The sequence below is a fragment of the Drosophila nasuta genome, chromosome 3 (assembly GCF_023558535.2).
Source record: "Drosophila nasuta strain 15112-1781.00 chromosome 3, ASM2355853v1, whole genome shotgun sequence".
NCBI classification, from domain to species: Eukaryota; Metazoa; Arthropoda; class Insecta; order Diptera; family Drosophilidae; genus Drosophila; species Drosophila nasuta.
This window is the reverse complement of record NC_083457.1, coordinates 43,591,988-43,605,818: the sequence shown is the minus strand read 5'-3', so window position 1 is coordinate 43,605,818 and position 13,831 is coordinate 43,591,988. Positions and strand designations below refer to the sequence as shown.

Sequence of the window (13,831 nt, the reverse complement as noted above, 5' to 3'; positions counted from 1 at the left end):
ACCCAAAGCGAAATAATTTTGTATAAATTTTGTATATATGTACGTACGTAGGATCCATTTCCGTGAATGCATTGTAGGTCAAGTTGCGGTTACTAACGCTCCATTGCCAGAACTTGTTGTGATGGTCGTAGGTTGCGCCAATCCAAATGGGGTCATGTTCTGGAGGGAGAAAACGTTTACGTATTTGTATCAATAAATTGTTATACTCAACTTTATTTTATTTATTTCAAATCGATTGCGAATTTAAGCTTTAAGTTTTACACAATGAATAGATAATTAGATATCTTGAAGTTTAGATAACTGATAACCGATTTATTTGTAATAAATATTCCTAAAGAGAATACTTTTTATGTTTATTCTGCTAAAATAATATTCTCTTTTATATGATTTATTTTGTCTTGTAATAATTATTTTTCAGAAACTTCAAAATCTTATAATTTTTCAAGCAATTAATACTTTTAAATTTTAAATTTAAATACAATAAAAAGTTTGTTAGACATCTTGAAGTTTTGTTATTTAATGTAGAAAATATAATTTCTTACTTTTTGATTCATATAGAATAAATATCTGAAACTGAATATTTCTTTATGTTTGTTTTACTTAAGGAACAGTCTCAATTATTTTACATATTCTGTAGTAAATTATGTCTCAAGGAACTTTTCATAATTCATTTTTTTGGTGAGACTTATTCTTTTAATTTAAATTCAAATTTTAAGCAATTTTTAAAGTCAATTCTTTATAATTTTGTTCACTTTAAGTCCTGAAAACTCTTGAAATTTGTACATCTCGTAATTCCTTTCATAATTGAATCATGATTTTGGTTTTGCTTTCACACTTAAATTCGTTGCTCTCTTTGAACTTTTCACTCTTAAGCTGATGCATTCACTTACCGCCCGCAAGCGAATCCTGGCGTTCCAGGAAGGTTCTCAGCTTGCGATCCGCATACTTTGTGGGCTCCGCCAGATTGGCGTTCTTGTCCTTGCAGAAGAAATGCGCCTCCAGCCAGCTGCTGCGCTGCGACACCAGCGAGTAGCAATCGAAGCCCACACGTTGAAATTGTGGCGGGCACATGGCATACATGCGACGTGGCCTTGCCACGCCCTCCGCCAGCGGTGAGGGGGCGCCACCATTGGCATTGGGGAAGCTGACGCCAGCGCTGGCGCCGCTTAAATGCATCTGTGCCTGGCATGTGTGTGCCACTGGATGGAAGGATGATGATATTATTAGCTGTCAACGGCAGTAAAGGGCACACACACCATACGCGGCGTATGCGCAATTTACTCACATAAACCTAAGGTAATTACTAGGCAGCTCAACATCATTTGGCTGCGGTTGCTGCTCATGTTGCACACTTAATGTGATTCCTTGTGGTTGCTGCTGTTGCTGCTTCTACTGTAGTGTTCTGGTTTTAGTGGGGATTCAATTGGTTTTCCTTTGCTTCGTTGTCAGCTTTTTACATCGCTGTGAAAATTGCTAAAGTGCTGCAAGTACAAAAAAAATCCAAGATATATTTTTAGCCATTTATCATATCTCAACATTTGAATGATTTATAAAAAGATGAAAACGCTAACAAGTATTTCCGCTGATGGATGCGGCAAATTAAGCTGGCGAAAAAATTCTTGAAGCGATTTATTTGCTTTATTAACACTTCATTCATAAACACAAATTTTACGCTCGTTCAGTTGGCCAACTGGCGCTTACTTATTACGTTATTGGCCAACACAATGTCGACTGTTTGTTTGGCATTCCACTTGACACTTTCATAAATCGCTTGCAGTTGTTATTCCATTCTATTTGCCATTATGCGTAATTCACCTTGGTTTGGTCTTTGGGTGTGACACAACACAAATCACACATTTGGTTTGAGAATTTTGATTTAAGTTTTGTTTGTGTTACTGCAGCTGCTTCTCAGGTAAAATAAGCTCTTAATTATGAACATGTTGAGGTGAAAGCTTGCATAATTTATTTGTCACTATAAGACATTTATGCATTTATGTCTGAGGATTTAAATGCAGCAGCTGCTGAGGCAATTATGTTACAATTCAACAAAGAACATTTATAGGATAAATGAAAACCAATCAAATGAGTTAAAGAGTTTAGGAAAAAAATTTCAACTAAGCAGTTTTGTTGAGCTAAATTGAGTGCATTTAATAGCATTTAAGGATAACAACTTTTAAAGCAAAAAACAGTTTTTGTGGTTGCTTTAAAGATTCCTGCTTAATGATTGTATCGAGACATTTGAGATACAAAACTGTTTTGTCAAGGTAATATTTTTAAATAGTACTTATTTTCTGCTCAAATAAATCTACATTATGCCAAAAATGTGCTGATATTTCTATGACTAACAGCACTTTGATTTATGTACTTAATTTGGGTATTTACCTAAGCAATTACATTTTAAACGCTAATTTCAATTGCCAATATTTGAGTTATAATTAAACGTTATGGCATTTGAGCACAGTTAGTTAGTTCAATGAGGTGTGACTGTTGTCAGCATAAGAAAATATTGGAAGCTTGTTTGTAGAGTATCAATGTTGATTGGGAAAATCACTAGACGTCATATTAGGAAACGTTTTCTTTCAAGTCACAAAACTCTGAGTAGCTCAATGGAACCACTTTCAAATCTACTGTGTTTCTTGTTTTCTATCGAAATATTTTAATTATTTTAAAGTACCTTAATGCAAGAGAAGACACAGAATTGATTTGAAAAATCACTAGACAACAGATACTGAAATAGTTTTTGCCTTGGCAAAGAATTTCGAGTAGTTGAACTATTGATTAACCTAGATTGACTTCTTTTATTTGATTTCTCTTCAATGTAATCTCGTCATTCAAACTTTTGGTATTATATTTCTTTTTAAAGCTGTACATCTTTGGATCGAACTTTTCATTTTTATATAAAGTAATCGCCTTTTTATTCTAGCTAATCCTATTTTATAGCCTTCCTCTGACGCTCCCCGTATTCATAACGCAATCGTTCCCAGACGCCGTGACACATTCTCTTCAAACGCTGATCGTTTTGCCCACAAGCTAAGCGATATTGATTCCTTATCAGCTGCTTGGCTTGAAGCAGTTCCCCACGCTGAATGAGGGAAATGCTGTAATAGAGCTTGCAACGCGCCTGCAGCAAGGGATTCCCCAGTCGCAGACCAATGCTCAGCTGCTGCAGTGAAATCTTGCCAGCTGTCTCGGCGCATCGCGTAAATTGATCGCCCAGCGATGAATAGCCGCCACCCAGAGTGGACAGCCAGCACATCAGTTGGTCCAATTGCACGTGCTCCGCAATGGTGTGCGACAGCATTTGTGTCCACTTGTAATCGATGCCAAGTCTCGCAGGTGGCTGCAACGATAGCCACAAGAGTTGCACGCCCAGATTGTGTTGTAGCTGGTGTTGCAGCACGCTTTGCTGCAGCACTTCTCGCAACAAATAGTTGCCACTAACAGCGTCCAGTTGCACGGAAAGTCGACGCATAAGTTTATGCTTAGCCAGTTGCTTTCCCTCGTCAGCTGATTCCATTTGGATTGCCTTGGCCAGGGGGCGATTATAATAATGACGCCGTTGCCAATAGTCGCAGACGCACACAATTAATCTCATGCTGTGCACAGCGAGCAGTCGCTCGCTCAGTTAAATGTCACCACTAACCAAAGCATATTTTGTTTTCTTTGTGTTAGTGCTGTCATACAATAAATATTTGTTATCGAATTCCAATTTCTGTTGCATACTTTGCGGCTGTGAGCAATATTTCAATGCAATTGGTGTTCCTTTTGAATGAAATTTTCCTGTAGCCTGTTAAAGGCCGGTGCCCAGATACACAAAGGGCCGATTTTTCAATGATTTTTCCATAAAGTGGCATACAACTATTTTTTTAAATTAAATTAGTTGCTCAATAAAGTGTTCTATGAATAGGCGAATGTTTCAGAGGTGTAGGGATGTTTTTTGGTTGGTTTGTTATCGTTTTCGTGTCAAAAGATTTAGACACGTAATAGTTGCTAAAAAAAATTCACTCCCAAAATATGTGAAATCATCCCGAAATTATATTTTTTTTACCTTTCTACTCGATATTAATTATTATTCCTAAGTACTAAAGTCAAAAACTATTATTTTTCAGTACATTATTATAAAAATTATATTGTACTTATCTTTATTACAATATTTCTGAGAACTGAGCTTTTGAACTGAATTTTTTCTAGATCTATTCGAAGTATGATGCCATTTTGCGTGTTTATCTTTACACAACAGTTGATAGCTTATCATTTGATTGACGTTAGTAAATATGGAAATGAAGTCATTTAAGGAAGCTGAATAATTATGTCAATAAGAGATACCATTGTGTATTCCCTTAGATGAATACAAATATTGTAATACAAACTTTAACTTAACTTTAAGTTTATCATATAAAAGTACTTAATGCATATCTACAAAATAAAAGTCAGCATCTAAATTTTGTAATTACTTTTATTTAAAATACTAGTTACTAAAAAAATGAAAGAAAACTCTGTTGGCAACTAAGACGTTAGCTACCTCAAAGGTCACATTAGGCCAGACTCTAATAGCAGCTATAATTACGTGAATCATTTCAAATAGACAGCTTTGACTGTTTTTCAGCTTCCGTATATCGCGCTCTTGCTTCCACTTCCCAGCTGCTTGGCGCTCCCTTTCTCACTCTTTTGGGCTCATGGTGTCACATAATTGAGCTATTTGAGGCTTGCGACTAACCCAAAGTCGCAGCCGTTGGCCATTTTCACGAGAAGCATGCAACACACATGCTCGCATCATTTTCCACAGCAAATCACATATAATTTCTCGTTGCTTGTTGTTGTAGTTAAAAACGAAATATGAAAAAAAATAAATAATTCGTGCCTCTGCATGGCAAAGCACACAAATTAAAAGTGCCGCCAGGCCCCAAAGGCAATTGCCGACGGAGATCTTTCTTGGTTGGCTCCTCTCTTTCCCTCTAACTACTTCTCTTCTTATCTCACTCAGTGTCTTGGCATAGGCATAAGACTGGCTTGACGACTTTGGCAGACACTGTGACTGTTTGTTGATGTTGTTGTTGTTGTGGCACAGCTGAGCCAAAACCGAGTCGAGTCGAGTTGAGTCGACGACAAATTCCACAACGATGACGTCTGAGACGCCAGCTGAAGCTGCGCCGACATTGGCATTGGGCCTCAGCAATTGCTGTCTATCTTTCAGTCTTTCAGTCTCTGTTTTTTTGTGCACAATATATGCCTACAAGGCGCTGCACATTACCGCTTGACATGTGTTTCGATGGCCAATAAGTAGACGGCAGGCAGTCAACACCCACTCATAAAACTGTTGAATGCTGTTGTTGTCGTTGTCGTTGTTGTTTTTGTTGTGGGCGATTGACTGATTTATGGCCGCCTTTGAATGCAGTTCAAAGTGGGAGACATTACATTCAAATGGCATTCGTTGACAATCTATTGAGATAAGCATCGCGTCAGCTTCGATTGTGTCTGCCCTGACCTTGATCTTGAACTTGTTTTCTGGGCGTGTTTGATTACAGCATCGTCGCATTTATACATATATCGCAAAACATCCATCAGACATGCAACTGCGATGAAATCACTTTTGTGTGTGTTGAAAATGTGTTTTTAATTTGATTTTCGACAACAGTTCAACAAGTTCCGGGGAAATCGTAAAACATGCAGAGCAAGTAAATGACAAAAACTGACACGAATCAAATCAATCAGCGAAACCACAAAAAGGCTTATGAAGCAAACATTTTATGAGTGTGCTGATTTGGGTTCAATAGAAGCGCATATTACCCCTAAAAACTTTAAAGAAGATTTGAAATATATCCCAAAACTTCAGCATGACCTTCAACGCAACGAAGAGTATAAAAATGTTATGTTTTCCCATAATTTTTTATACTCTCTACCCAAAGACTAAAAGGGTATTATAACTTTGTGCCTGCAGGAAATGTATGTAACGGCTGCTTAGCTCATCTGGTATTTTTATAATCAAATTTAACCTTCGGCATATTTTTAGTATTTTTGTGATATACTACTTTGGTATATTTTTAATGAATAATATCGACATGTTTAGTACTTTACGGTATATTTTAGTATTTTTGGCATATTTTAGTATTTTTGGCATATTTTAGTATTTTTGTGGTATGTAACTTCGGTGTATTTTTTATGAACAATACTGGCATGTTTAGTACTTTTGAATGCAATACTAAAACATATAGTATATATTACATATTTTAGTATTTCGGGTTATAGGATATTAAGAAGGTATATTTTAAGAATAATACCACTATGTTTAGTACTCCATGGTATATTTAAAATGTAGTACTACATCGATTACCGTCGGTATATTTGAGTATTTTTGCGGTATTTTCGGTATATTTTAAGAATAATACCGGACTGTTTTGTTCTTTTTTAAAATGGGTAGCGGGTAACTCACAGTCGAGCACATTCGTCTGTAGTTTTTTTGGTTGTTTATTTTTTAACTACCCAACGTGAAATTGAATTTAAAGTCGTACAAAGAACATAGTATTTTAAAAAGAATTTTTGGTTTTTTAAGCGTCTTCAACAAAGTCGTTTTGTTGATAAATGAGCTGAGGGCGTGTTTGGACTGGAACTAAATAGTTAGTTATGTTTATTTCAAGAATTTCAATAAACCTTGAGAGCGTGCGGCTTAATATTTATGCGAAAATTATAAAGCAGACATAATTCTACGAATCCATAATAAAGTTGTTAATCATGACGATAGAAGTATGAATATGAAATATGTGGGCAAATAAATTAACAAATTGCAATCGAAAATTGTAAACATCATTTACAGAAATCATTCAGTCAGCACTCAACAAAATTAGGAAGCTGACTGAGTGTTGTTCGTTGCCTCTGTCTGTAGTCTTAATTGAGATAACCACCCACACATTAGTTCATTCAGTCAGTCAGTCAGTCAATCAATCAAGTGGTCGGGGCGGGCAATCAATTGAAAGCGAAAAGTTGAATGTTCGCCACAGCAGCAGCATCTTTTGGTCTTAACCTCTTGACGGCGGGTTCAATGCGAACAGCTGCCTCATAAATCTTCAGCAAACAAAATATTCTTTTGCTTGATTTGAGTTTGGTTTGGTTTTTTTTTTGTTTTGGTCGTCGTCGTCTCTAATATATTACTTCTCTAATCTGGCAAACCGGTTGGAATATCTGACAAATTGTCGACATTATTCTTACAACTTTTCAGCGGACCACACTAAATTGAAACGAAAACAAATCCCAAAAAAAAAAACATAAAAAACACTTATCTTTTTAGTTAATATTTTGGTATTTGCTATTTCCAATCAATTTCCGATGAGTGCGAACCCGTTTTTTATTTTGTTAATTAAGTTGCAGTCAAAAAAATAATTAACATATATTTTGGAAAAACATGCGAATCGGAGATGCTTAATTTTCAAGCAATTTCCAGTTTTACGATTTCAATTAAACTTCATAAATATTCGAAAAATCTTTATAATTATTTCAGTTTCAGTTTCTTGTTCAATCCATTTGTTTTTGTATACTTTTTTTTTCTACTCTTTTGTCGAAGTGTTTCCGCTCTTAATTAATTTATGCGCATTATATTTTGATATCATGTGTTGCGTATCATAATTGAAAACAAACAGAAATTAAAACCAGATAACAACGCAGCTAAGCTACTTATTAGATTGCAGACACACTCTAAAGTAAATAAGTGAGTTATACGATAAATAAAGGAATTAATTATTGCATTTAATACATATTTTGTATGATTTTTATTTTATAAACGCTATATGATAAATTAAATCCAAAAGAAGCAAACTGAATATATGAAGTACTTGCAATTAACTAGGCTTAACTTCTTACTATTAATTTATCAAAATTCTTCTATCATTCATTTGTTTTGTTTTCAATAAGTTTTTGCTTTGATTTGCAATTAAATTCAAATTTATTGAAGAATATAATTGTATTAAAAATCTGATTTCAATGTGTGCATCAAAAAAGCATCAAATCGAAATGATTATTAAATTATTGAGTTAACTGAATTTTCTATAGTTCTTAGAAAAGAAAGCTTTTATTACGTTATGCAAATTGTTCTATTTAAGGACAAACATATGAAGCAATCTAATTATAATGCTGCTTTGAAGCAAATAATCAATTTTAAATAAAATATAGTAATTGCTTTGTTAACTTTCTTTTGTCTGAACTTGTTTCATTTTGAGTCATAATTAAATGTTAATTTATTTTCTTATTTATATCTGGCTTTGACAATGTAGTTCAATTTAAAATTAGCTCAACTGACACGATGATAAGATAAGTGATACTTATTATATTATATCTTTACGCGAATTCCAAAAACGACTTTTTACAACTGCAGCAGCTTACAATTATTCAACGTAATATAGCAAGTGAGAGTGCGTAAAACGTTTTTGCAAAACTGCATTTCATTGAATTTGATTTGCTTTTCAGTTGGCTACGCTTTCGAAATCGTGGCATAATTCAAGCGCCACTTACTCGGTAAGCCAATCACCTATCCGCTGGCAATCCGGAGCTGAGAGCTGAGTAGCTAAGTTCTTCATGACGCAGTCGGGCAGAAAAACAGTTGCCATTTCTTCTACCATTTTTATTTTTTTCATTTCTCAGGTGCTGCTCTATGAACGCATTTTACGAGCTGCATTGCTGTCGTTGACTTGGCCATGATAACTTCAGCCTTCCTGTGGCACATCACGTACTCGTGCTGTGAGCATGCCCATCTATATACCTGGCCAAAGAGCATCTGATATGCCGTTTGGCTGCTGCCAGCTGCGTTTGTCTTTCTTTCTTCTCCTTCCTATTTTTCTTTTGCGTTCTTTTATCAATGCAAGCTAATCTCATTGGCCCTAGAGCTGTGTCATGACTGCATCTGTGACTCTGTGATGCTTGCAGGGCAACGTTCTGTTTCGCCTTTCGGGTTTATGCCATTTACCACGCAAAAAAGTGAAAGTCATTTTCCTAATGCTCTGCATTCAACTTGCTTCGTCGTCGTCGTTGTTGTTGTTGTTGTTGCTAGTAGTTTAGCCGCTGACATGACACTGTCTGAAGATGCCAACTCCTTTGACAGTTGAGAGCGTTTTGCAGCGATAGCGTAACGCAATCAGATCGCAGTGGCGGGCCCTCGGGTCGTATGCGCAATATCACGCATACGCAGCGCAGCACAGCGGAGCGCATTGAAACCATGAGGCTGCACTTTTAATTGAATTCGAGCGAATTGAAAGTTTCAGTTCATCCAGTTGGTTGGCTGCATGTTGTTTTCTATGTGTGCACAAGTTTTAAATTAATTTCCAGTTCAGCTTCAGCTTTTTTTTTGCAAAAAGTTGTTTAATGAGTTTAGTCGATGAATTTCAACAATAAATTGCTTTTGCATCTATGCTAAGCTACCCTTTCCATCTGAAGCCAATAAAAGTCAATCTGTGTGTGCGTATACATAGCTTGTCCCTGATAAATTGCGGCTATGTCAATCAGCCTAAGAGACTGAGATGAAGCATCAGTTTTAATCCACAGTCCATAGTTGACTCATCCGGTCTGCTTATGGCCCAACCCATTTCGATTTCCATTTTCTGGGAACTTGGGAATTTGGCACTCAAAAATTCAACGATTTTTGGGTCATTCAATCAACGCACGCTTCAGCGCCTCCTTCGCTTATCAATCATTTCCGCTCCACAAAAAAACTACCTGCTTCCCCCAAAATCCGTAGCACAAAACACAAAAAAGTAGTTGGCAAAGTATGACATAATTTTTGGTTCAATATCAGCTGCATCAATCACATTAGGCCTGACTTTGACTCACACAACACGTACTCACTCAGCACCCAAGTATGCGTTGACTCTGTGAATGTCTGTCCCCCTGTCTTCCCTCCCCCACCTCATGCTTTGCACAACCACATCCAATCATTTTATGCATTTTAAATTTGTCAGCTCGGCGTCATCGACCAAATAAATTTGCGTATGTGGCGCAGGCGCCAGCGTCGTCGTCGTTGTCGTTGTCTATGGCACTCGAATTACAACTACAACTACAGAAACTACAAACTATCGTACACTTTATAACAACAATAACAGATACCAAGCAACAATTTGCTCTCAAGTGATGTCATACATTTGAATTTATGCCGAACCGTCGCCCCAGCCTCTTTAATCTCCATTCGTTTCATTCGCTCGCTCGCTCGCCTGCTGATGATGTAAATTTTTAAGGCAAATGCCACGATCTACGACGCTTCAATTACAGTTTCAGTTTCAATTTCGATTTTTATACCCTATGGTAATAAAACTGTGCAAATCTTTAGCGCTGTTGGAATGCTAATAACTTGTCTTAATTCATCTGATTAAAATCGTTAAGTTTAAATTAATTTTGCTATTTATATAGTACTAGCGGCTACTGCTAATAAACAGATGAAATATTTATCATTTGTGAAAGTGAAAGGCAAGTTTTAAGTAGGCTTAAGAAAGGATTTTCCAACCTTATAATCTAATATTGGGTTAAGCAATTTAAATCTGTGTATAACACAATATTTTCTCAAATATGTTTTGTTGTTGCTGTTGCCTATTTGTGTGGCTAATTATAATTAAATTCTATTATTCTTTAAAATGCAAAATTCTACCTATAAATAAATATTTAGTCAAATTTCTTGTAATTTCGCATTGTGAATACATTTTTCAATTAAATTGTCATATGTAGAATAATATAATAGAATTTTAAGACTATCGTTTATGCACACAAAATTTGTCTAGTTTATTTAAGAAATGAAATAAGTGAAAAAGATTTAAGAGAATGTTGAAGAATACTTTCTCATTGAATTTCCTTAATACTAAAACAAATTAATAATTACCTTAATACTAAAATATAATAATATAATAATGCATAAATATTGAAATTAATATAAACTTTTTAACTAAATCCACGATCAATATTAAAGTTGGGTATTTCGTGGTCTGTCAGCACTATCAACTTTGAGTGTTCTTGACTTGTCTTTCAGCTATTTCACCGTCTTATTATTTTTTATGAATTTTCTGTTTGCATTGACATCAAAATGTCACTTGAATTGTTTTTTTTTCTGGTGCGTTTGCTGAAACATTTTCGATTAATTATTTGCGCAGCTTGAGCAGGAGAAAACTGTTTTTTAATTTATGCCAAATATTTGAGCAAATTAATGCGCAGCAAACACGCAAATTTTGTGTATGAGTGTCAGTGTGTGTGACCGCATAAAGTTTGCTTTCATATTTTCTGCTGCCCAGTCAGTAACGAAGGAAGGAAGATGAGTTATAGAAGGAGGAGGAGGAGAAGAAAAGCCATTTGCCAAGTGGACAAGCCATTGTCATTGTTGTGTTTCTGTTGTTGCTGTTGCTTTTGCTGCTTGTTGTGTTCGTTGTTGGGTCAACAGTATTTTTGGCGCGTGTCTGTGACTCAGTTGACACTTTTTATGCCCCCTCTTCCCTCCTACTCCATTACAACGCCTACGCCTTCGCCTTTGCCTTTGCCTCACTACTGGATAATTTGTGTGAGCTGCAGCATCTTTCTATTTCCCATTCTCCTCCTCCCCCCAAAAATGGAAGACACGCATTCGAGTAGTTAGTTCCGCATCCTGTGTGTGTGCCATTGTTGTTGTCCGTTGTTCGTTGTCCGTTGTTCATGTCAACAATAAATCAAAAGTTTTATCTTCGTGTCTGTGCTGTGTGCCCTTAAGAGCCTCCGCTTCGGCCTCATCCTCAGTCTCAGCACACAAATGGGACAGACATATTACATGCGTCAAGGCATGAAATCATTTGCAGCCTCGAACAATTTTGTTTGCCTATCTCTAGTTTGTGCATTGTGTAAAATTCTTATGGGAGCATAATGAAGGATACTCTTTTTATACCCGTTACCCAAAGGATGGAAAAGGTATTATAAATTTGTGCCGGCAGGAAATGTGTGAATCAGGCATCTTCAACCCCATAAAGTATATATATTCTTGATCAGTATCAAAAGCCGAGACGATATGGCCATGTCTGTCTGTTTGTCTGTCCGTCCGTCTGTATGAACACCTATATCTCAGAGACTGTAAGAGATACAAATACAATATTTGACAGCACTTGCTATGTTTGCAGGCAGATTAAGTTGGTTTCAAATTTTTGCCACGCCACTACCGCCCCAAATATAATACCATAATAACTATAGTCTTTACGATTCCTAAAAATTTGGATGTGATCAAATGAAAATTGCTTTGACCGACTATCTGGTATATTTTGGACTCTGTGGTATATTTAGAATAGTAGTACTATACAAATATAGCAAACATAGCCTTTGGTACATTTCTAGTATTTTTGTGGTATATGAACTTGGTTTATTTTAAAATTAATATCGCACGGTTACCGCAATTATTCAAAATGTATAGCGGATATCTCACAGTCGAGCACACTTCACTGAAGCTTTCTTACTTGTTGTTGTTGTTAAAAAAGAATTGCCGACTGTTTGCCAACATGTTGGAAATCCGCTTGGCAGACGCAAAAGCAAACATCAAAAAGCAGCACAAACATTATTCAGTTTGATTTCCATTTCCGTTTAGCAGCAGTAATTTATATGGGCTGCAACAGCAGATGCCACGCGCGTTGTGGCTGCCACATTTTGTTGACTTAACGGCTATGCAAAGTCTGCATCAATTTATTGACCAACTCGCAGATTAATAAATGGACAGTTCTTTAGCCCATATTTGGTTCGGTTTTAAAGTCTGATCTAAATGCCAAGGTGAACATCAAAATTTGTTGCGCACAACTCACAAATCACAAATCAAATCAAACGAATTAAATTTGAAATCGAAAAACCAAATCCGCATCCAAAGGCAATCAAAATGCCGCTTCAAGCGACGAATTTGGCATGACAAGCGAGTCGTCGACTTGACAGCGAATTGCATGCAAATTTTCGTGTATAACAAAAAATATTATTCCAAATGGTGACTAAGACTCCAACTACTCTTGGGTGGGTCTTCCAGCAGCTGCCAGCTGACTCATCTACATATATATAATATATCGACTACAATTATAGTAGTCTATCCACAGTCTCTGGCAGTTGTGACAGTGTCAAGCGCCTCATTCGATTTGTTTCTTTGCATATTTGCATGTAATTTCATAAAAGCATCGCAACGATTCCGAGTGTCTCTCTTGCAAATTGTATAAATATTTGATAAGAGTATTCAATTGTATCAATATTTGTGTTGCATTCAACAAATTGTTGTGGCTATCGTTGTTGAAATTTAATGCCACAGTGCTAGCATTGACAATTATTACGCATACGCCACGTGCAACGCATAACAGCCCACCGCCAAATGCAATTGCCATATCAATGTGAATGTGAATGTGAATGGGAATGGAAATGGGCATGAATATTGAATGTGTCGTCGTCGTCGAATACCCTTCACATCAAAATTACGCCAATGGGTGTGCTATGATTCGTAATCGTAGGTGCGAAATATTTTTCTTATATAAATAAATGATTGTTATGGCAGTATCACAATCAAAGTTGAACCATTATTACGATTGCTGCAGATAGCATCTGAGAGTGCTTATTTGCTCAACTTATTGGCATTCATTGAACTTATAGTATTCGTAACGTGAAGTGTAATGAATGCAATTATTTCTATTGATTATTTGTGCTCAATCTACAGCTAGTTTTCCTATGCATTGCCTCAAAAAATTTCTAAATGTACGTCACTTTATTGGTTTTAGAATACTTATTAGTTGCGCTTGATAACTCTTCGATTTGAATGCGCATATTTCATATTTGGTTTCAACATTGATTACGCTAATTATGATGAACAATCAGCGATACTTCAAAGATATAC

General features: G+C 36.1%; 2 protein-coding genes across 3 annotated transcripts in view; both read right to left on the bottom strand.

Annotated features, from left to right (window-relative positions):
• LOC132791642 (trichohyalin) overlaps positions 1 to 13,831 on the bottom strand; it is a 69,070-nt gene that overhangs the window by 5,118 nt on the left and 50,121 nt on the right. For both annotated transcript variants that reach the window (XM_060800653.1, XM_060800654.1), the window contains exons 3-5: positions 1,286 to 1,481; positions 891 to 1,199; positions 48 to 159 (exon numbers count right to left, since the gene is read on the bottom strand). In XM_060800653.1, coding sequence (XP_060656636.1) covers positions 48 to 159; positions 891 to 1,199; positions 1,286 to 1,343 — 479 coding nt within the window. In that variant the 5' untranslated portion in view covers positions 1,344 to 1,481. The remainder of the gene's footprint in view (positions 1 to 47; positions 160 to 890; positions 1,200 to 1,285; positions 1,482 to 13,831) is intronic.
• On the bottom strand, positions 2,752 to 3,662 carry LOC132791649 (uncharacterized protein F58A4.6-like). The gene has a single exon (XM_060800662.1). It carries the CDS (start codon positions 3,593 to 3,595, stop codon positions 2,930 to 2,932), a length of 666 nt encoding a protein of 221 aa, XP_060656645.1. The 5' UTR covers positions 3,596 to 3,662; the 3' UTR covers positions 2,752 to 2,929.

Bases quoted from the DNA above. Each gene is read 5' to 3' on its own strand.
- LOC132791649 (XM_060800662.1), bottom strand. From the start codon at position 3,595: ATGAGATTAATTGTGTGCGTCTGCGACTATTGGCAACGGCGTCATTAT.